Source organism: Coenobita brevimanus, chromosome 57 (assembly GCF_032717465.1).
Source record: "Coenobita brevimanus isolate Jiangsu-jjx chromosome 57, ASM3271746v2, whole genome shotgun sequence".
In the NCBI taxonomy this organism is placed as follows: Eukaryota; Metazoa; Arthropoda; class Malacostraca; order Decapoda; family Coenobitidae; genus Coenobita; species Coenobita brevimanus.
The window spans coordinates 32,367,969-32,393,130 of NC_137010.1; the positions used below are offsets into that span (position 1 = coordinate 32,367,969).

A 25,162-nucleotide genomic window follows, 5' to 3' on the forward strand; every position below is an offset into this window, starting at 1 on the left:
AAGTAACAGTAAGAAGAGGAAGGAAGGAAAAAAAGGGGAAAACGACGAAGAAATAAACTACAAGATGAAGAAATAAAGAGTACACAGGGAGGAAGGAAAGAAGTAGAGGAGAAAAGAGGTAGAAGAGAGAGAGAGAGAGAGAGAGAGAGAGAGAGAGAGAGAGAGAGGTGAAGACTGGAGACTGGGGAAGGAAGAAAAAACAGAGAGACGAAGAGCGAGGAACAGAATGAGAGGGAAGAGGAAGGACTGCGAGGAAGAATGAAGAGGAGGAGGAGGAAGAAGGAGAACAGAGGAAGACGGTAAGAAGAGAGAAATGAAGAAAGGAGGAAGTGAGGGTCGAGGTAGAACTGAGGAAGGAAGAGGAGAGAAAGATGGAGATGGTAGGAAGGGGGACGAAACAACGCAGGGAGAAGAAAGGAAGAAGAGAGCAAGAGGGAGGAGGAACGAAGAAGAGGAAGGAGCGGGAGAAGAAAGGGAGAGGAGAGAAAAAAGGGAAGTAAGGAAACGACTCTATTATATTTTCTGTTTCCTGTGACGTCATCCCGGTGTTTCTCTCCCTCTCTCTCTCTCTCTCTCTCTCACACACACACACACACACACACACACACACATGCATCTTTTTCTTCACTCTTCTGTCGTTTCCTTTCCCTCTTCCTTTCCTTCTCTTCCCTCATTTCCATTTTTCCATTCCTTCCCTCCCTTCTCTTCCCTTCCCTCTTTCCATTATTTCCTATCCCTTGTCTTTCATTCCCTTCGTTCATTTACCATCTCATTCCTCCTCTTTCCTCTCCTCTCCACCTCCTCCCCTCCCCTCCCCGTCCTTCCCTCCTCTCCCCTCCCCTTCATTTTCCCCTCTCTTCATTTCCTCTGCCCCTCCCTCCCCTCCTACCTATAATCACTCGTCAGGTAGAAAAGTCATAAAGTGTTTTGTGTTCCGGAATAGCACAGTCCCCCCGCCGTCTCTCTCTCTCTCTCTCTCTCTCTCTCTCTCTCTCCCTCTCTCTCTCTCCACTGGAAAAATTAATAAGCGAAGGGGATGAAAGGAGAGGGCAGGAGAGAGGTGCGAGAAAATGAGGCAGACTTTGAGAGAGAGAGAGAGAGAGAGAGAGAGAGAGAGAGAGAGAGAGAGAGAGAGAGAGAGAGAGCACAGACCTTACTAAGTGGTCTGGCCTGGCTGGTTTTCCTCATAACATCTGAAATGTAGACTGAGATTCTTTTCAAAATTTTCAGAGCTGGAGTGATGGGGGGGGTCCTTTGAACTTCGCGAGTATAAGCCAGTAGGGGAAAGACGGTACACTACATGCCATCCCTTCTAAATCCAGTGGGAAAATCCAAGCAATAAAACGATATCCGCTAATTAACAACACTTCAGGACAACTTTAAAAAAGATCAGCAGGACACAAGGCTTCTCCCTCCCCTCTGGTCATCAGCCGTACAGGAAAAAGATGACAATTTCGTACGGGCGTAAGAGGCGTTGTGGTGTGGATGTGGATGTGATAGGATGCGTTAGGAGAAACACACTGAGGTGGTTTGGCCATGTGGAGAGGATGGAGGGCGAGAGACTGACGAGAAGAGTGTATGTGAGTGAGGTGCAGGGGTGGAGAGGGAAGGGGAGGCCAAGGATGAGATGATAGGATGGAGTAGAGAGGTATATGAGAGAGGAGGATGTGAGCTGGGAGCAGGGCAGTGAAATGTTGGGGGAAAGGACGACATGGAGCCGATTTGCTTGTGGGCACCCCTTACGGGATTAAGGCGTCTGGCAACAGATAAATAGGTAGAATTTTCGTAAGGGTTTTGAGGAAAACTTTAAAACGTTGTCCAATTAAAGGCCTCCCTTAAATTTAACCTACTGACTCCTTATATTTTAGACATTTTAAGTATAGTCTTCCCACTGGCAGAAAATTTAATATGACGTAGGAAAGTCTGATTATACTCAGGGCTTATCTAACTCTTCCAGTCACGAGAGAGAGAGAGAGAGAGAGAGAGAGAGAGAGAGAGAGAGAGAGAGAGAGAGAGAGAGAGAGAACTGAGGGGGACACTAACATCGTCTGATACATCTTAGTGAGGGGATCAGAGGCATTACCCATTTTCTTGTAACACACTGGAACTCTATTAAAATACTCTTGCAGTGATATACCATCCTCGCCTGTTTTACCAGCCTTCCCTGTATCTGTATCGCCTGCTGTCTGGATATGGAAATTCAGTCTGATGATGTCCTGAGTGCATTGTAACTACCTCCATGCGATTTTATGCGGCTTAAGAATAACTTTTGTATTGAAGAGGTTACTTAATACTTATCCCTGTCAGTTCCAAGGTTCTCTACAAAGCTACGTATTATTGTCTGGGAATAATAATAATAATAATAATAATAATAATAATAATAATAATATGATGATGATGATGATGATGATGATGATGACGAGAAGGAGGAGGAGAAGAAGGAGGAGGAGGAGGAGGAGGAGGAGGAGGAGGAAAAAGAGAATGAAAAATAAAAGAAGAAGAAGCAGAAAAGGAAGAAGAAAAAAGAAAATGAAGCCACTTAAGAAGGCGAAGACTGAAAGCAATGATGAAGGCTTAAGTGGCGGTATGACTGGAGGAATGAATGAAAAGGCGCACCGATGAAGCGAATGAAGGGAAGGAATGAAGAGGATGAGAAAGTGGATGAATGACGGCGTGAAGAGCCATTAAGACTAAATGAATGAGTAAGGGTGTTTTCGTGAGGTCCGTGACAAAGGTGGGAAGACGTTATGTAAATCAGTTTTATTAACATACCTGGCTACCTACTTGTTTATCTATCTATCTATCAATCTATCTGTATCTACCAATCTATCTATCTACATAAATATACATCCTTCCCTCCCTCCATTCATCCATCTATGTAACTACCTATCAAGTTACCCATTCATCCATCTAACTCTACCCATCGATCAATCTACCCCTCCATCCATCTACCTCTATCCATCTGTCTATCTACGGTATGCATGGTACACACAGGGAGACAAATGGATGGATGATTCAGAAATAGATGAATGGATTAAGAAATACCGATCATTACGCTGAAAAGAGAGAGAGAGAGAGAGAGAGAGAGAGAGAGAGAGAGAGAGAGAGAGGGGGGGGGAGGGGAAGTACCTGATGGAGTGCGGCTTGGAGTGACAATGAGTAGTGGTGATCGAAGACCTTGGAAGCATTTTTGGCCCTGGATGAACTCTGGGATTGGCAGGGATGAGGGAGTAGGAGGAAGGAGAGAAGAATAGGAAACAGGAGAGAAAGCGTACTAAGGAAGAAGGAGGAAAGGGAGAAAGGAAAAAAAAATGAAAAAAAAAATTGTGTAACAGAAGAGAGTAGAGGAGGAGAGAAGGAAAACTGAAAGGAAGGAAGGAAGGACGTGGAAAAGGAGGAGGAGGAGGAGGAGGAGAAGGAGGAGGAGAAGAAAAGGAAGAGGAAGAAGAAGAAGGAAGAAGAGGAGAGAGAAAAGAGGAAGAAGAGGGAAGAAGAGGAGGGAAGAGGAAAATACGAAGAAATAAAGGTCAAGATGAAAGGGACGACGAGGAAGGGAAAGACAAAATGAAAACAAGACAGGAAGTGAGGGAGAAGAGAAAATATTGACAGGAAGAGGAGGAGGAAGGACGTAGGTGAGGAAGAGGAAGAAAAGGAAGGATAGAATAGATGAAGAAGAGGAAGTGAATGGAAGACAAAAAGAAGGGCAGAAAGGGGGAAGGGGAAGAAGATGGAATTAGAGCAATATAAAAAGGGAGGGGAAGAAAGGAACAGGAAGAAACAGGTAAGGAAAAGAAGGAAGGAAGATGAAGCAAGTAAGGAATGGAAGGAAGGAAAGAAGGAGGAGAAAAGTGCACAGAAGAGAAAGGAAAAACAAAAACAAGGAAGAAGGGAAAGTTAAGAGAAAGGGGTGGGAGAAAAGACGAAGACGGAAGAGGGAACAACAGGAGGGAAGAAACCTGAGGAGGGAAAGAAGACTAAAAGGAAGGGAAGAGAAAATCGAGAAAGAGAGAAGGAGGGAGAGGAAAAAGAAAAATTGGGAGAAATAAGAAGGAAGACATGCGGAAGGAAAAACAGGAAGGAAGGAAAAGAATGCGGAAGGAGGTAAGATTCCTCCTCCTCCTCCTCCTACCTCCCCCCCCCCTGTTACCTGGCCAGAGTGAGTGAATCTCTTTCTTCGCTGGAAATCAGGCGATCTTAATTGAGAGAGAGAGAGAGAGAGAGAGAGAGAGAGAGAGAGAGAGAGGGGAGGAGAGGAGAGGAGAGGAGAGGAGAGGAGGAGAAGGAGGAGAAAACCACAAAGAAAAGCCAGAGAAGAAGGAAAAACAGGGAAGGAGGAAGAGAGAGGGGCGAGATGAGAGGAAGAATTAACCTACCAGGGAAAGAGAGGGAAAAGGCGAGAGAAGAGGGGAAGAGAGAACGAAAGGGATGGATGGATAGATAGACGGAAGAAAGGTTGAAGAAATGAATGAACGAATGTAAGGATGTATGTAAGAAAAGATGATGAAATGGACGAATGAATGGATGGAGGGAGGGATAGATGATGGAGGGACGGATAGGAATGGGTGGGTGGGTGAGTGAATTACGGACACGTTCGTAAAATAATATCCATCCTTCGAGACAAAATTGGTAGCCAAGTTTAATTCTATTCGTGGTGTTATTACTGTCCTTAACTCCTTCAAATCATGGACGTCACTATTACTTTCTTCTCGCTAATAACAGACAATTTTATTCCTACGAGTATTAAGACGTAGTGAAGGCGTTAATGAACTCCCCATCTAACCCTACCAGTTCAAAAAGTCTCCAAGCTGAATAAAATCGCCCGGAGATAACAAGAAAAATATAAACGTCATCGTGCTGAAGGGTTTAATGGCCAGGTGTAACAATAAAGACACAGAAATAAAATAATTGGTATCCCCGTTCACCCCTTACTCCTTCTTGGCGGGAAAGTTGTGTCAAATAAGAATGCCAATATCGAAATTATTGGAAATCTATAATGTGGCCAACCCCTTCCCAAGGTTATAACAAAGACTTTTTTATACGGCTGTTTTAATGACACGAGAAAAACGATACTAATAACGTTTTTAAAAATGTGTGGCCTTAATTTCCCTAGACCACTATTACAACACGAAAAACTAAAGCTTTTACAATAGTCCTTTTACATTAAATTGGCCCAGTTTTTGTCCGTTTGAAGCTTATCTGACTTAGGTTAGTAGCAGAATTATACCATGCAATGGCTCTACATTCCTTTCATAGTACTTCCTTGTGACCAGTCTCTTATTCTAGTATTAATCTCTTGTTACAACTCGACATTTTACAGTCCCTTCACAGCACTTCTTTGTGACCTGCATCCTATTCTAGTGTTATTCTCCCGTTAAAACTCAATACTGAAGATGAAGAGATGACAATTTTAGGCCAAGTTAGTGTAAAAGGAGTATAGTGCAGCCTAAACACGATGCCTCCCTTCGACTTCCCTCAATGTAAATGTTTTAATCGACTGTCTGGGGAAATGTGTTAAGTCTGTTACACCGCTGCCCGCTCTGCACACGCTCCAGACACACTTGAAACATATTACCCTATCATTTATCTGTTGATGATGCCACGGTGGTCCAGTGGCTACCGCATTCCTCTTATGATCTGCGGGGCCCTGCATCTGGATTTGAGGCTAACCTTGACGGACATTTTTTGAGTTCTAATGTTATGTCATTTCATATGTTAGCAGATAAAGTGAGTGCCGTTTATGACCATTCATATGTCATCACGATGTAGGTGCCGTTAATATGTCCTTCCAGTTCATATCGATAACTAAGCCAGGTTTTCACGCATACACATACCCATCATCAACTCTCATGAGCACTGCTCTCACTGCTGACAGATCCTTCCCAAATCGTGCTCATCCAGCATCCAGACAATCATTATCAATCTGAGGAAAAGGTCCAGGCCTGCAGTGGATTATCAATCTGAGGAAAACGTCCAGCCCTGCAGTGGATTATCAATCTGAGGAAAAGGTCCAGGCCTGCAGTGGATTATCAATCTGAGGAAAAGGTCCAGGCCTGCAGTGGATTATCAATCTGAGGAAAAGGTCCAGGCCTGCAGTGGATTATCAATCTGAGGAAAAGGTCCAGGCCTGCAGTGGATTATCAATCTGAGGAAAAGGTCCAGGCCTGCAGTGGACTTCATATGAAATAATACAAATAAATATACAAAAGTTCCTGATAATCCTTTCACGACGAGGACATTCTTGGCACTCTACCCTGGAAAACACCAGAAGATTTATGATGCAAGAGATCACCTGGGAAAAATGAGTTAAATGTTGGTAAACGTGTAAGGAATGCTGCTACCGAGCTATTAAGTATAAGACTTGCTGGGTGAAGCTTACTATATGATTACGAGCAAGCAGCGCATCAAGCGAAGCGAGCAAGCAGCGCATCAAGCGAAGCGCATCAAGCGAAGCGAGCAAGCATAGTGAAGCATTGTTTACGTTCAGCTGAGAACTGAGCGGCCCGACAAGACACGACACGGCCCGACCACGATGGTTTTCAGAGGCTATTAACTTTTCTACAACGTGAGACAGAGAAGAGATTCTTCCAGCAGGTAGCAGCCTAGATACAGATTTTGTTTTTTAGCTATGTATATACTCATGAGACCAACTTTACAAGGGAATATACCGAAGGCTTCAACTGACATGCTCCACTATGAAATCGATTGAAAACACTATGAAAGTGATACATACAAGGTATGAGTTGGTTTTCTCTTTAACATGTTGATTGCGCGCGTCCGTACGTGTGTGTGTGTGTGTGTGTGTGTGTGTGTGTGTGTGTGTGTGTGTGTGTGTGTGTGTGTGTGTGTGTGTGTGTGTGTGTGTGTGTGTGTGAGAGAGAGAGAGAGAGAGAGAGAGAGAGAAATGAGAAAAGTAAATATTATAGCTCAATTATTCTTCTGTTACTGCTCAACTACTTCACCAGAAATGTCGAAAGTTTACACCACAATGAAATTATGATGATAGGCGTATGTACAAACACTCGCTCGCTCGTCACGCGCTTACAAAGCTCACTTTACTGGGAATAATATTAAAAATGTCTATATTTACCACAGTCTTGTGGTGGTGCGGTGAGAGTCTGTGCAAATAATACTAACAATAAATGATAATAATAATCTGTGGAAGGGGGGGCGCTCACCATCCACTCACTCGATGTAGTGCTGCTCTCGGGTGTCTGCCCTTTCTCCTCCATCCTTCTTTTCTTCCATTCTCTTGTGTCTTCCTTTCCTTCATTCTCTCCTTATCCTTCTGCCTACGGATGACTTTACACTCCCTCTTCTGTCTTTCTTTCCTCATTCTTTCCTTTTCCTTCAGCCTGTGGGTGACTCTACACTGAGTGACAAGCCAAATGGTTTCCTGTACACCAGGAAACCATTTTCTACGCTGGGTGGTAACCATATAACCAAATATTGGCGCCTGGTGGTTTAGTGGGTAATTAGTGCGCTCCAATCGGATTGAGCCAGTGAAGGTTTATATCTAAGGGGTGATTGGGGTTGACTGCTCATGTAAAACCACTCAGGGATGAGTGAGGCTGGTCACTCTCATCTTAAATGTCGGGACCAACTACCTAGCCCCGGGCTCCTACGCTCCTCATGGGGCAATGTAGGATTGGATGATGGATGGATAATAATAATAATAATAATAATAATAATAACCCCGGTATCTCTTTCCTTGCAGTCTTGCGGAGGTGCGGTGACAGCCACAGTAGACGGTGCGGTATTGTCGGAAGCCCATGGTCTGGTGGCTGACATGCTGCAGGACCCCTCGCTGCCCCCCGCCGTGCTGTCGGGGCTGCAGGCTCTCTACCTCCTGCTCAGCCCCCCATCACAGGCGGCACCCTCGCCCCGCGGTCACAGGCCCACACCGTACTTCCACCTCTCACAGGATGCAGCATACGCATCGGGATCAGACACCGAGGAAAACCCATACACTGGCGAAAGACCCTCCGTCCATAGGGTAAGCAGATCTCCTTTTTCCATTTTTTTTTTTTTTTAAGCACCAACAGGGGGTGGCCAGATCCTTTGCGTCACTAACTGTGTCGCTCACTCACTCACTCACCCACCGAGTCACTGTACATCTTTGAAAGAAAAAATAAGGAAGCTTGCGATCACAGAGTTTCACGAGGGTTAGGTTTATGGGGTGTGTGTTGTAGAGACTGGGAACGTTGATGGTGTGTTTGGTCCAAGTCTGACGCAAGTCTCGGATGTGTGTGTGTGTGTGTGTGTGTGTGTGTGTGTGTGTGTGTGTGTGTGTGTGTGGAGAGAGAGAGAGAGAGAGAGAGAGAAATGATCGATGAATGTGTGTGTGTGTGTGTGTGTGTATTACGTTCTTCCGTATCTGATAATTATATTCCATGAACAGTACGTCATCCACGCCCTACTCCCACTATTATTCACGTTATGGGTATGTATAATCATGAATAATCCCACACAGACACAGAATTAGGCACTTGTTTATGGCCGGTATTTAGGAGTGCTTCTCTCTAATCATCTTCCTTCTTTGTTATTAGCGCTATCATTGCATCTGACCTTTTTCCCGTCTCTCTCTCTCTCTCTCTCTCCATAACCTAAGTTACTCCCAACAGTCTATCTTTTATTTTCCTATCCTTTGTTCTTCCCTCTTCCGTAATCCCCCCCCCCATCTCTCTCTCTCTCTCACACACACACACACACACACACACACACACACACACACACACACACACACACTCACACAGTCTGATTAGAGATACACAACACGGATTCAGCCGGTGTTAATTAGGTTTATCCAACATTAGAACACTGTCATGCTGTTTATATCCCCTTCAATACAATGACGTGTTTTAATTCTTATCTCCAGGCGATTATATTCCATTTAGGAGAGACTGTTTGGATTATGGTTATTGCCGGAGCATCCCAGGGAACCGCCTATTGATGGCTCTGTCTCTGAGTCACTTAAATGAAACAGGAGTATGACCCTACCTTTAACTTATGCCTGCCAGTCCCATGCCGCACCACCAATGCAGTCTACACTGTCCTACTGTAATACTAGATCTCTCATGTGAAAATCATACTCAGCGCCTCCAGATATATGAAACACTTAAAATATATTGTATACATTTCACACACACAAAAAAAAAAGACACGTAAATGAACACAAACAAATGCGAATAATTTTTCAGCTTTGTCATTCCACAGCAGGTCACGCATCACTCTCTCTCTCTCTCTCTCTCTCTCTCTCTCTCTCAGTGTGGTTTTAGAACTGAGTGGGGATGTATTAACTATTCCTCGCCCTCCTCTTCCCCTTCCCCTAATCCTACCTAAATAACGACAGAAAATTATGTGAAATTAATATTTCTATGTAATTTAGTCGTGCCTTTTGGAGGGTCCGACAGGTACAGTGAACACTGTTATAGTAAAGTACAACTTCATCAACCTTTGCCATTCGAGAATTATTTCCTAAGCTAAGTCACTTTATCCGGTGGAAGCAAGAATAAACCAGTTTGGTATCTGGTTCAGTGTTAATATTTATGAGTACTCTTAAACTATTCTTACTGTAAACTAAGATTTTCAAAGTGCCACAGAATAACCCAAAAAATCAGAGGATGTATTTTTACCGTATTCTTGCTATTTCCAGACAACTGTATTTAGCTTAGGGAAGACACACACTGAGAGGATATATACAGCCTTCATTAGCCCTTTCAGTGGGGAAGAAAACGACACCAAAGTAAAAATATTATGGACAAATAACGTTAACTGGATGTATTTCTGACTGGGTATGGAAGAGAAAGCAAGTAAGCGTTAATGGCACAGTATCTCCCTTCAGCATCAACTTATTCTCATAACTGACGTAAGTGATAATTGGTGTCAGGGCGAACACTTCATACCTAATTTGGAGATGGAACCAAAATCGTAAAGTGATTTATAACAAAAGACTACAGAACGCCCCTCTACCAGTACAGCAGATGAAGTTGTTGAATGGTCAATAAAATGGGAAATTCCTTTTAATATCAATAAGTGTCATGTACTGCACACTGGGAGTCGCAGCAGACAAAATGGGCTCAAAATGCAAGTACAGAAAATACAGAACATTGACAGGGTCCGTGATCTTGGGGTAAAATTTTAAAATGTTGAATTTTATTTAAGTAATCAAATAGAGAAGAGGGCCAACAGGACGTTTAAGACTACTCATATCTTTCATAACTGTAAAGGCACCGTATGGTTTTATATTACAGTCTCTTGCGGTCTCACCTCGTGTCTGTAGTACAGTTCTGGGTCCCATATTTCCTCCATAACAAGGCATACTGTATGATGAATGGATGAAAGTTTAACTCTTACTTCTTATTCAAGTGTCGACTCTATTAGTGCTTTGAATTACGTCAAGGGTTTACCAATTCCAATATATAATGCTCATCCCATGTCAGGATAACCTCATCCACGGAAACAGGCTCAAGCTGAATGGACAACGTTTATTTCAACACTGCAAACCAGTGAAATATCATACAGTAACAGTGGTATACAGCACCAACACATGCATATTCACAACAAAACAGAAAAGTATCTATTAGCATCAGACATTATCTAACCATGTGCACCTCAGACAACTTCTGCTGGTGATCACGACAGCAACTAGTTTACTCCCTTTACTACTGTGACGTCTTTTAATTTTAATTCTACGGTATCCAGACGACTTTATTCACCTCAGTAAAGACCTCTCCAACCCCTACATTTCGAAAATCTCTCCTAAGCTAAGCCAACTCATCGGAAAAGGGAGAGAGAGAGAGAGAGAGAGAGAGAGAGAGAGAGAGAGGTCCTGGGACTGAAAGGTAACAAATACGCGATTCTGCCCAATACAAGCTCTTGGGCATGACTGATGTTACAGCTTCCAGACCTTCCTCCTTGGCTCTCAGTGCATAAACCTGTCGCTCCCCCACTCGGAGGATTCACATTCGATATGATTCAGCCCTTACTAAAACTAAAACAATACTTGTACGATTCGTGTTTAAGTAAAAAAAAATATATATATATAACTAAGCAATTAACACTTTTATTAGTCCTATTACTCTCACATCCTTTACTTAATAATGTGGAAGGTGAAGAAATATATAAGGCAGATGGGAAATCCTGAATGCTGTTAGGAGTATGTATGAGGGCGCTAGGGTTGCAGTGGGTGTGAAGAGTGATGGGAGTTCTTCGATTTAAATGTTAGATTGAAGCAGAGACGTGTCCAGCCCCCATGGTTGATCAGTGTATTTATGAAGGGCGTTATAAGAGAGACACAGGGTAGGGCAGTGGTGTGTGTGTGTGTGTGTGTGTGTGTGTGTGTGTGTGTGTGTGTGTGTGTGTGTGTGTGTGTGTGTGTGTGTGTGTGTGTGTGTGAGAGAGAGAGAGAGAGAGAGAGAGAGAGAGAGAGAGAGAGAGAGCAGGGTTTGGAAACTGACTGTATTGATGTTTGCTGATAAAACTGAACTGTTACGTGAAGATGGATGGGAGTTGCAAGGATTGGTGAGTGAGTTAGGAAATGTATAAAAGAAACGAAATATACAAGTGACTGTAGCTTCAGGTCATGGTCTTTGAGAGAAATGAAGTCACAGGATGCACAGGAACTGGAGAATGTGATTGCATTCTAGTATTTAGGCAGTGTGATGAGTAAAAAGAGAAATTTAGTGAATGAAGTGCATGAAAGGGTGCAGCAGGGAAGAAAGGTTGTTGGCTCGCTAAAAACAGAGATAAGGAATAGGGAAGTGAGAATGGAGGTTAAAAAAAAAGTCGCAGCATGACAGTGTTGTGATTCCTACTCTACTGCATGGAAGTGAAGCCTGGACCCTGTTGGAAGGACACAAGACAGAGTGAGAGGGATTGAAACTTTTTTTTTTTTTTTAAGAGGAACAAGTAGCATTACAAGGAGAGACAGACAGACAAATGAGGAAACAAGGGAGCACTGAGGTGTTAATGTGGATGTAACTGAAAAAGTTAGGAAATTTACTCTTAACATGGTTTGACCACGTGGAGAGAATGAAGAATAAGACTGACTAGAGGTGTGTATGTGAGTTAGGTTGAGGGGGGGAAGGGGGAGACCGAGGATAAGATGGACGGAAAGGGTAGAGGAACGGGGGTGGGGGGTGAGTTGCAAGGAGGGCAGCCAAATGGCAGAGGACAGGGTGACGTGGGGTCGATTTGCTTGTGAATATCCCTTACGTGATTAAGACGTCTGGTTATACACAGATAGCTACAACTTCAGTACTACTTTCCACTGGTTCTCGACAATTTTCTTCAGGCATTTCCGTCTGACTGGCTCGCGGTATGGAAGGTGGGGGACAACATTCTGTTTTGCTATCCTATTCCTCAACTTCTGCAATTACAGACTACCAACAAAACTTTCTATTAGTTAAACCATCTAGTAAGGACCAAAAGGTCTGTGTACCCATGCTTCATGTAATTCTCTCTCTCTCTCTCTCTCTCTCTCTCTCTCTCTCTCTCTCTCATCCGCGTTCATCCCCATGCTTTTATTTATTTTGCCTTTCATCCTCTTTCTTTCCCTCCCACTTTTTGTCTTACTCCTTTTTACTCACACTATTTTTCATTCCTCTCTCTCTCTCTCTCTCAAGACTTTTTATGGGCAGGCATATGTCGGTATATGCATACATTATATATATATATATATATATATATATATATATATATATATATATATATATATATATATATATATATATATATATATATATATCGGTATACAATGGAGAGAGAGAGAGAGAGAGAGAGAGTGTGTGTGTGTGTGTGTGTGTGTGTGTGTGTGTGTGTGTGTGTGTGTGTGTGTGTGTGTGTGTGTGTGTGTGTGTGTGTGTGTGTGTGTGTGTGTGTGTGTGTGTGTGTGTTTTAGTAAATCATCATTCTAGCTCTGTTAGCCATGTACACATGAGCTGAGTGGGGGTTGCCTTGTTGATAAATGATGAATGGCGGAGAACAAGCACTGACTTGGACTGCATCAGGTCAAGGTGCATGTATGTCAAGTTCAAGATTACGAAAGTGCCTCTGATTCCAGCATAAACAACTTGTGGTGAGAGAGAGAGACTTGGAGGAGAAGGATTCGTTTTAGTACCAACTGTACAGTGACAGAACACGTGCTAAGAAGGAAGTCAGACGTGTTTGTGATGGGGATCTGAAATGAAAAGTGGTGCTGGCTCCGTGAATTTGGTAGTCTGGATGTATTAGCGGAAAGAGATAATGGACAGGGAGTGCAGGACGTGTGGCATGAAAGAAAGTTAAGAAAATGATGTGCAAATGATTCACATGTTACGTACTGGGAAATACACAGTATCAAAAAAGTCTTGCTCATGAGAGGGCCGATGATACTCTAAAAGACGAATACAAGTCGTGATGTCCAAGGAGATTATATTTTTAATGCAGGTGTGTATATGATAACCATACTTACTATGGACGTGATGAAAAGCGTTACCAGCAAGCGTTATCATCGAGAATGCAAGCAAAAACAAGAATGCAATATCCATCTACTAGGGCCCCAGACTCTTTACCGAGGAATTTACACCGATACTTTTTGATCGGGTGTACCTAAATACACTGTACACGGCATGGAAAACCTGGAGAGCTTGTTGAAAAATGCCTGAATGATTAGAGAATGGTAGGGACAAGGATGCTTAGGCGAGACGGTGAAAGAACAGTGCGGAAGTTCGTCGGAGTGTAGAATGCAAGACGAAACTGACGTGAGCTGGAAGAAAATGGGGTGAGAGGAGGATTCAGCACAAAACTTTTAACCCTTTCAATCCATGGAAGTATTTTAAGTTATATTCCCGTTATCTCTGGGTTTTATTCAGCTTAGGATAGATCGTTTTTTTCACTACCAGGGGGCTCTCCTCATCTGGAAGCAAAAACAATTCGGCATAAAAAGACATCATCACACTGAAAGGCTTAAAGGTGGAAACGGTGAGAAACAAAACAATGACGGGTGACTATGAAAGAAGGGTCAATGAACTGGGAACAAATGGACTTAGAATTTTTGCAGACTACACAGAGGCAGACTCTGGTTGGTATGGCTAAAGCTGGGCGTGGGGCTGCAAGGGTGTCAATTAGTCTGAAAAGGACAGCCTGGTGGGATGTGAAGGCTGAAACAGTGGTGGAAAAAACAAGGAGAGTATAGTTGCGGAGATGCAAGAAGGGAGTTCATATGAAAGAAAGAATTGAATCTGTTGAAAGTAAAAGATATGTAATAAAGTTAGTAAAGGAGAAAATGGTAAAGGATCAATTTGGAAGGAAAATAATCCTTGTAGAAAATCGTAGTCTATTATGGAAAGAAGTGTGAAAATGTAGGAGTGACTGTTTTAAAAATGTGAAAATCTTTTATGTGAAACTGGAACAATGCTAATAAAAGACAGAGAAAAAAATGCCCTGACGGAAAGACTGCTCTAAAATCTGAAGAATGAAAATGACGAGAGCAGTGCGTGGCTAAAACATAATTAGATGTGCTGGTGCATGAAGAACAGTCGTGCCGAATATGTGATGATGGCAGTGTAGAATACTGTCAAGAATCCGCTGAATGAGTAGGCAGAAGACGATGATGAAGTTTATGCAGAAATGAAAAAAAATGTAGTGGAATGTATGCAGTACTCTGTTTGTGGGAAATACGCCAGAAAGCCTCATGGCTAAAGTTTTACCAGCGGAATGGAAGATGGCTGTGATTTTGCCTTTGTTTATACGTACAGATGACCTAAGTGATTGCAGAGCTGATCGTATAGAACAAGATACAGGCTACGGAAAGGTAGTTACACAGAAGGTACCATGTAAGATATTTCACAATATGCCTAGTGGAGGATGAACAGGGTGGTTTCCGGAGTGGTGGGAGTGAGCTGTGTGGATCAAGTGAGAATACATGGGAGGACTATAAAATATCTGTGGTATTTTATGACTACGGGTGAAGCTTATGGCAAGGTGAACAGACAGAGATTGTGGAAGGTGTTAGGTATGCATGGCGTGGAGGGAAAACTGCAGAATGCTACAGAAAGAAAGAGAAGGCGACTCGGTGTGATTTGCTAGTGAACACAGACTTGAATAGGAAGAAAGAAAGACAAGGCGACTCGGTGTGATTTGCTAGTGAACACAGACCTGAATCGGAAGAAAGAGAAGGCGACTCGGTGTGATTTGCTAGTGAACACAGACTTGAATCGGTGGAAGACTTTAAGTACCTTGGTCCAGTGGTAGAAAAGAGGGGTAATTGTGTAAAGGACGTGGAATGAAGGGTGGCTCAAGGAAGGAAAACGGTAAGGGATATGAAGCAGTAAGGTAAAACAGACAACTAAGTACAAAGCTGCGAGAGGAATTCATAAAGGTGATCTACTGCCCACACTAACGTATGAGAGTGAGTCTGATACACTGAAAGTCTCGCAAGTAAGTAGTGAAAGCAGTGGCGCATGAGCTGCTAAGAATAAGTGGGGAGAGTAGGTCAGTCAGAATTAAAAATAATGATTCGGAAATGTGTGGAGTAAGATCTGTTGGCTTGAGGGTATTGAGGAGAGTATCCCTAAAGGATCTTATAGAACGGACACGAATATGGCGGTGAAAAAGGTATACGTGTGTGCGTCTGAGGGTGGGAGAAGACATGGAAGGTTTGGCTGAAGACGGTTCGATATGGTAAATAAATGACTGCGACAAAATGAGAAGCATGGAAGTTTAGGAGGAAAACAACAGGAATGAATGGATATGGTATGCATGGAGATACACAAGATAAGGATTACATTTTTTTTTTAACTTGTTTATCGATGGAATGGCTCGAACCAGTTTGTGAAACTTACTTGACAAGAAAAAAAAATACTGTATGGATGGACCGATAGTTTCGATTGCTTGAATGATGAGTGAATTTATGTTTGGTCCATTTCAAGGGGCACTTTGCTGATAATGCTTCTATTTTTAACCTACCCTTTCCGTCTCTTATTCCAAGATCATCTCCTCCTACTTTCAGTGGGAATCAGTGTTAAAAAAAAAAATAGTGATGGCATTACACATCTGTTTGTAACATAGGCAAAACCTGGAAAAAGTGGATTTGCAATAACAGAGTTAGTTGTAAACAAGCTATACACAAAGCATAAAACTGCATGGATTACAACAGATATATGTTTGAGTATTACTAACCCTACAATCACAAAGGTCTTCCCAAAGCTGACTGAAATCGGCTGGTGTTAGCATGACTATGGTAAAGAAAAAAAAAAATCACCGTATATACACATATCTTTATTACTACTACTACAGTGAACTGATCATAATTTTGCCCTGAAAGCAAGGCCGTGATCTCTACAACAATGCCCCTGACCTGTGCCCAGTGTCAAACTTAGCTGACGCCATTACCAAATGTTAGGAAGTTGTAATTACTTAGTATTATGTAACTTTGTGTCGGGGGGCCAGCACTGCCTCGGATGTTACATTTACCTTTCACCTTGATCTCTATCCCACACTCACTCAACACTCCAACACTCACTCTATATTCCCCACTCCCTCCCCAATACCTTTACCCACTCCTCTTCACTCCCTACTCTGCTTACCATCCACAAGTTTCTCATGACAACCAGCACTCTTCTCCTGACTCCCCATATTTATCCACATTCCCTCCCCAGTACCCTTACCAACACCAACCCCCTCATTCCCCACTCCGCCAACCAACCACATCTCACTCCCCTACTCCCTCTCAAACACACCAACCTCTTCAACCCTGCTCTGTCCATCAACCAACTCTCTCACACCTAATCCTTCCCCCACTCCCTAAACACCATTCAGACCTCCTCCCTCTCCACACCCACTATCCATTCCTCCTCTTACACTCCCACACTCCCTTCCCAATACCTTCATCCACTTCACTTTCACTGCTTACTCTGTCCACCAAACACTGTCACTCCTCATCACTGCCAACTCCCCAACAGAGCTACCACGGTGACTCTCCGTCCTCTACTCATTCCCCCACCCAAACAACCTCACACACATCCTCCTCATCCGTACCCACTCAGCATGATCACACCCCACTCTGTCACCCACTCTCTCATTCCCCAACTCCCCACTCACGCTCCCGACACCAAACAACTCACTCCTACAGTGACTCCCCATTTCCACAACTTACTCCCTATTCTCTCCACTCACTGCCAACCCTCCCATTCACTCGCTCAAACTTCCGACTGCCTATCACTTTCATCAACCCAGGTAACCAATTTCACTCACAATAAATTAACACCACTCTCCTCACTCATTCCCTGCTTCCCTTTGCTCTCTTATTACAGAAACGCAACTCCGACGACGTCCCTGTCACTTTATTCTTGCTGTGTCTTGGCGATTTTATTCAGCCCGGGAGACACTTTTAAAAATGGAATGGTAAAATATAGCCTTCACTTATGCTAAAGAAATAAAGAGATAAATGAATAAATCGTCTGGTAGTAGGAATAAGAAAGTGACGTCCACGGGCTGAAGTGGTTAACAAGATCTCACTCTCCCAAACTTCCCATTCTCCCAACACGACCATTGCCCTGGCTCCCCACTCCCCCTCTCCCCCATCATTTCTCATATTCCCATTTCCCCCCAGTGACTGCCTGCTCTCTCTCTCTCTCTCTCTCTCTCTCTCTCTCTCTCTCTCTCTCTCTCACTTATCCCCTTCCCCACCACCGATACACCCTAGTACCGGTAGCTCACTCCCAATTATTCAACACAACAATCCCCCAACTCTCTCTCTCTCTCTCTCTCTCTCTCTCTCTCCCTTCCCCACCACTACCGAAACACACACGCACACTAGTTCCAATTAAACATAACTGACGCACACTCTCTACATCTATATATTACTCCACATCACCTTCACATATCCCTCTTCCTACCACCGAGACACACACTGTTACAAGCATCTCACTCCCACTGTTTCACCCGCTGCCTTTCAATCCCTCTAAATACCTCAATGTATCTTTGTCTCTAACGATCCATCCCGTGCACAGCGGAGTGGTCGTCGCAGTGCAGCAGCGGGCCTCTTGCGGCGTATGAGCACCTCCACCTGGACCACCACCACCTCGGCCACGGGGATGCCCACGCTGGAGCCATCCTGCCGCAAGAGGGCCTCATCCTTCAGGGCCGTTGTCGGTAAGCAAACTCAGTACAGTATAGCTATCCATCCATCCACCCATCCATCCATCCACCAATCCATTTATCCATCCAACCATCCATCAATCCATCACTCAAAGCATCCTTTATCCATTTTATTTCGCGTTAAATACAAATTAGCACATATACCATACCTGAAGTTATTTCGTGTATAAGGAGTGCATATTTTCATACTTATTTTATTCAGTTATTTTCAGTGACACCTATTGGTAATGCAACATATATTCCCCATAAGGGCACAGGGGCAACGTATTACAGGTCTGTGCCAGGGTGTGATTGCTGGAACATGGCGGTTCACCTGTCATACGCTAATGACCCTCTTGTAACCCACCTCTAACGTCCTAAATACATGATATACTGGGAGGGCCGTTATCTGGCCTATGGAATATTCTGAAGTGCAATGTTAGAGAACAGTACTGTATTTGATATGCGCTGCTAAGGCTTCTAGGTATTCAGTTCAAGTGGGAAATTTTTGAAGCTTATTTTCTTTATATTTTTCGTTTTGTAGTAATCTGTAATGGCGACAAGCGAAATATCTCTATAGAATTTCCCCGATCATTTAAAAATAGTGTTCGCAGCACTATAACTATTCCCAGACATTTTTTTTTTTTTTTTCTTATTTAAGGTTACATATAGGTCTTGAACATCGTTATGAAAATTCGCTTTTATCATACTCGTATCTGCATTGGGCTGAAGTAGTCGGTAGTACAAAAAAGAAATGGAAAGGGATAAAAATGAAGTATCGCGCCACTGAGGTTCCATGTTTTTGAAAATGAACGAGTTCCTCAGACACGGGTGGATCTATTACGTTGGGACCCCAGACTGTACAGCATCCCTTATTGTGTCGTGTTATGCATTTTTTTTTTTTTAGAGTACTAATGAATACCAAGAACAATATTTGCACCACCATCCCAGGGCAGCCGATAAATCACCAAGCTTCCTCCACGTTGCAAATTGCTTGTTTTATGCGGCACGATACCGGTACTCTCTCTCTCTCTCTCTCTCTCTCTCTCTTTCTCTCTCTCTTGTGGAGTGTACAACCAAGCAGAGCAAGAAGGCCGCTCCACTCATTTCCGATGCCAGAATATGTGCCAGGGTATGACGGTGCTGTCCCCTGGCGAGTAACATATTCCCTTGTGCTTGTCCTCCATCCAGAATGGTACGAAAGTGTCCAAGGCGACCATATTCCGCTAGGTATGAATTTATTATGGCATGTACTGAGGGCAGGGAAAAGGTGATGAAATTGATCAAGGGTAAGGTAGAGGGAAAAATAGCGAGGAGGAAAAAAGTGCTGAAATTGATAAGATGGTAAAGTTGAGTAAAAAAAAATTATTATTATTATTACCAAAACAAACCATTTCTTATTCAAATTCGCGCTAATACAAGTGACGATCATATATATATATATATATATATATATATATATATATATATATATATATATATATATATATATATATATATATATTAATGCAGGGAAGAAGGAACCAAAGACTTGAATCGCACGAAATTGTTCCCTCCAAGAAAATAGAAAAACAAGATAATAAAGAGCCAAATGAAACGACAGCTCCCAGTCTGTTTAAAAGCATTTTCGGCACAGAGAACTTCGGTACTTTTAATGCATACAGTATACTTTGCTTCAAATTTATTTCTCCTATTTTCTGGGTACCTTTCCTGTTATTATAATCAAATATAAAACACACATACAGGGAGTCCCGAGAAAAGCGTGGCAAACTTTTGGAAGTAATTCTTGACCAATTTTCAACCGTACATGCTAAATGAATATAAGTCTGAGTCCCAACTGTTGTGGTGCTAAAATTACTGATAACTTTACTGTGCGAAAATGGTCTGCCTCGTCATAATCAATACAGCATAAGTCTTACTAATGATCGTTTCTGTTGCTTGCTTTAATATTGACTGTCACAACACCTGGAAATAGTTACTTACAGAGACAGACAGTTGCAGAAAAAAAAATAGCTGCTTTAAGAGACAGACTGTTGGTGGGGGAAAAAAAAAAAAAAGTGCTTAAAGAGTTGCTGAAAAGAGGATAGTGTTTAAAGTGACAGTTGTTGAAAAAGAAGAAAACAGTGCTTAAAGAGCGTAAAAAAAAAAAAAAAAAAAAAAAAAATTGTTTTAAAGCATGGGAGTCAGCATGGGCTAGCCTTGAGTTGTGTCTAATTCTGAATACGGGAGGCTTGCGACACCTGCTCCTGCACTTGACTTATAAGAGATCAAGTAGCGCCTCTTGACATACCCGTAGGAAGTTATCTTTTTCTTGTTCCCTTTTATTACCTCTGTAACCTCTCTCTCTCTCTCTCTCTCTCTCTCTCTCTCTCTCGGAAACATCTTAGGGGGATCCGGTGGTGCATTGGTTAGCACATCCAGCTCGCAACTGAAAAATACTCGTGTTCGATTTTCAGGCCGGTCAGACTCTAGGACAAGGTCTGTATCCCCCGTGTCCATGTTGTACTGGGGACCTGGGCATAACATCGATTACTACGGGTGGTGTTCTAGGGGCAGACGGGGGTTTTGAAAAGGAAAGTAAAAAAAAAATCCTAAGCCTTCTTCTGTTTCTTTTTTTTTTTTTTTTTTTTTTTTTTTTTTTTTTTACTGACAGATAGAAAGATAACCAGATAGATTTATTTATACTCAATGTCACTCTATCTATATCTAGGCCCCCACGGCACCATGTTTCCTCCGAAGGCGAAGGAGGTGGAGGAGGAGGAGGAAGATGATGACGAAGAGGGGAGGAAGGATGTTAGAAGAGGGAGGAGGAAGAGCTGCATCTCCTTCCGGAAGATGTCGAGGCAGGAAGACGATGAGGGAGCGGCAAGACGGGAGGAAGGGAGGAGGAAAAGCAGCGTCACCCTTCCGAGGATACCAAAGCCAGAGGATGAGGAGGAAAGAGGAGGAGGAGGAGGGGGAAGAAGACTTATAAGGAAGAGCAGTCTGAGGAAGATATCTCGGCAGGAAGACAGGGAGAAGGTGGAAAAGGACGAGGAGGAGGAGGAAGACGGCGAAGGAAGAAGACTTAGAAGAAAATGCTGCCAGAGGAAGTTCTCAAGACAGGAAGACAGAGATAAACTGGAGGAGGATGAGGGGGACGGGGGAGGAGGAAGAAGACTGAGACGGAAGAGCAGTTTTAAGACGACCAAAGAAGAGGATGAGGAAAAGGGGAGGAAGGAAGGGGGAGGAAGAGTACAAAGGAGGAGCAGCATGAAGACTATTAGACAAGTGGAAGAGGAGGAGGTGGAGAAAAGAAGAGAGAGGAATGAAGAGGAGGAGAGGAGAAAACAGAAGATGAAAGAAGAGGAAGAGGACGAAGAAGAAGACTCCGGCCCATGTCAGTGTCCAAAAATGTGTCTTATAATTAACAAAAGCTAACAAAACGCATCCAAATCCTAACACATCGCCTTGAATTTCCGCTTCCACTAATCCAAAGCCAAAGCCGATGTCCGAATATTTACAGACTAACCCAAATTTCGAACTGCCTCTGTCCGAATGCTATCAAAACTGCCTTGCTTTTTCTGCTTCCTTTTATCCGAAGCCAAGGTCGTTAACCGAAAACTAGCGAACTAACCCGCATTTCAACCGCTTTTATTCGCATGCTATCATATTACCCTGGGTTTTTTTTCTCTCTCTCATCCGAAGCCAAAGCCGCTGTCGGAACACTGCCTATACTAAAAAATTCACAATCAAACTTACTATCAACTGTCTCACGTACCTAAGAAGTGTATTTGCAGGAAGAACAAGAGATGCGGTAAGTTTCTGCGTTCGCTTTTCTTTTACAACAGAGAATTGGTCGTAAGTTTGTTTAAGAAGTGAATTTCAAGTGTTCCTCTCCAAATCTTTACCGACTACCCTCTTTTTTCTGCTTTCCTGTGATCGAAGCCAGTGTCAATGACCGCATTCTAACAACACTACCGGTACCGTACACAGCTGCTGACAGCCTGGGTCTAATTTCAAACGCAGTGGCTTTATCTTACAGCGCATGTTCGACACTGGCTTCCAATGCAACTGCTGGTGGCTTACTAGAAAAACAGTGGTTCCAGATGGAGCTCTCAAGATCACGTCCTCGTAGGCTTAGGAGGTTCCCTAGCACGTTTTTGTTAGTTAGTAGCCTGCATATTACACACTCTTCTCTTCCATGCCATTTATAACAGCTACCATATATTTTTATTCAAGGGCATATTTTGGATGAATATCATGCAAGAAAACACCAATGTCCCGTTTGAACCAATATACAGTACTTTCATGCTATTTAGAATGGCTATGGTGCAGCTTTTTTAGTGGATGAATTTATTATTTAAAACACATATATATAATACCAACTTTTCATTTTATGCAGCATCATATTGGTAAGGAAGATGTTAGGGAGCCTTCCAAGCCCATCAGACTATGGACCTCTCTGCCTCAGGCCTTTCTAAAAACCTGGCTACAAAGGCAGGGGCTACGATTTGATAGTTTATAATGAGCTTGTGGCAGTATTGTCATGTTATATATTACTTTCTTCATACTTTCCAGGTTACTGTTTTAAAAAGCTGATCATGTTTAGGAATGTCCTCACTATTAATTTGCTTGTCTATCTTCAGCATAAATATACACTTATCATTCATATAAATAGCAATTACCGTTCTAAAGCGGTAATACTCGCTCATAAAAATTTCATTGTGCATTTCTTATTGCTACTATATTATTATTATTATTATTATTATTATTATTATCATTATTATTATTAGTAGTAGTATCATTATCATCATTATTATTATTATTATTATTATTATTATTATTATCAACATATCTTTCATTACCAATCATCATCACCATCACACCACCATCACCCCAGCCATCGTGCACAACCTACCCCTAACCCAGTCTATACCAGTAAGAGGGCACCACCGACCACCCCACCACTGCCTTCATTACCACTAACTTCACTAACTACCCAATTCCACACGCGTCCTAAGTTACCGACAGTTACCCGGCCTCTCTCCCTCGCCCTACACCTTGCCCTACGCCGCCTCTCACTGGCTCTCTCTCTCTCCTCAAGTCTCTGCTGATTGGCTGATTCAAGGAACAGCTTCTTTTTCTCTGCTTCTGGTTCTTGCTGATCTTGTGGACGTTAATATTCAAGGTGTGTGTACGTAAATAAGGACACACTGATGGTAAATAAGGGCGCACATGGTAAATAAGGACAGACTGTAAATAAGGACTGACTGTAAATATGGACTGACCGTAAATAAGAACACAGATCGTAAATAAGGACATACGGTACTGATTGTAAATACGGACACACTGATCGTAAATACGGACACATAATGATACGCGACCCTGAATTTTTCTGACTGACTTATTCCAGATGTTTTTTATATATTGTTCAGTGTTTCTTGTTCTTGTTGTTGATTTTGTGGACCACGATTTCGTTGTTGTTGCTGTTGTTGTTATTATTATGATTATTATTTTTATTATTATTATTATTATTATTATTATTATTATTATTCTCGTTATTATTATTATTATCATAATTATTATTATTATTACTATTATTATTATTATTATTATTATTATTTTTGTTATTATTATTATTATCATTTCTATTATTATTATTATTATTACTATTATTTTTAATAATAATGATAATAATAACAATAATAATAATAATAATAATAATAATAATAATAATAATATTATTATTATTATTATTATTATTAATTACTATTATTTTCATTATTATTATTATTATTATTGATGCTGTTGTTGTTGTTCAGCTCACTTTTCCTGCTATGGGTGATAAATTAAGACTTCACTGACCTTGACCCGGATCTGACCCCCGGCCACCTCCACCTGTCCCCTCCCCTTGCCCCCACTCCCCCTCCCCTCATCACATCCCCACCTCACCTAACCATTAATCTTCTCATAGTCAGGACAGTTTTCATTGCTTCATTCCAGCTGTCAGACGATTTTATTCATCTGAGAGCGGGTCAAAGAGCATGAGTGTTGGCCAAGCCCACCAGCTCCTTCCCCTTCCCTCCCCTCTACACTACCATCACACATAATGCCATGACTCGAACCTAACCCTTTCAGTCTCATGACGTTCTTTATTCCTACTCTTCCTATACGATTTTCCTCAGCTTAGGAGGGATTTCTCAAGTTGGGGGGAGGGTTAGATATACACTTGATAATCCTCCTCCACTTCCCAGAATCTTCCTCTGAAAAAAAATGGTTTACAGGCAGCAAGACTAATGCAAAAAGACGACACTGTGATGAAGAAATTAACCCCTCCACTACGGTGTTTTTTTCCCAGGCTGAATAAATATGCTTGGCGGGAACAAGAACAAATTTATCGCAAAGCACGAGACCCTGTTTTTAACCTAATGCCAGGAGTCTCTTAAGCTGAAAATGGAAAAAAAAAATAAAGAAAGAAATAAAATAAAGACAATAATAAAAATGATAATAATAATAATAATAATAATAATAATAATAATAATACATAAATGAAAAGTTATCGCGGTGAATGAATTGATGGAGACTTTCCCCTAAGGCATATAGGGATTCTCTCTCTCTCTCTCTCTCTCTCTCTCTCTCTCTCTCCCTCTCTCTCACACACACACACACACACACACACACACACACACATGAATAAAACCAAAGTAGCAAAAATAACCTAATAAACACCATTTTAGTGAAAGTGTAGTTCGTTAGAGGCTTTGAAAATAAAACTGATTAATGACAGAAATAAGGAAAAAATATAATCCTAGTGTCCTTAATCCCTTTACTAGGATGACCTCTCGTGTGTGTGTGTGTGTGTGTGTGTGTGTGTGTGTGTGTGTGTGTGTGTGTGTGTGTGTGTGTGTGTGTGTGTGTGTGTTTTCTCGTACTGAGCGGGTTAATAAAAGATGCATCCATACCAATCAGCTAAATCAACTAAAAATGAAAGCCAACTGAATCAACCAAATCAACTGAAATCAACCAAATCAACTGAAGAACAACTCAAGTCAACCAAAGCAAC

At 42.2% G+C, this 25,162-nt stretch overlaps 1 protein-coding gene across 1 annotated transcript in view; it reads left to right on the forward strand.

Moving 5' to 3' along the window:
• LOC145402134 (cGMP-inhibited 3',5'-cyclic phosphodiesterase 3A-like) overlaps positions 1-25,162 on the forward strand; it is a 162,101-nt gene that overhangs the window by 95,326 nt on the left and 41,613 nt on the right. Inside the window, exons 2-3 of the mRNA XM_080274251.1 lie at positions 7,715-7,993; positions 17,991-18,132. Coding sequence (XP_080130377.1) covers positions 7,715-7,993; positions 17,991-18,132 — 421 coding nt within the window. The remainder of the gene's footprint in view (positions 1-7,714; positions 7,994-17,990; positions 18,133-25,162) is intronic.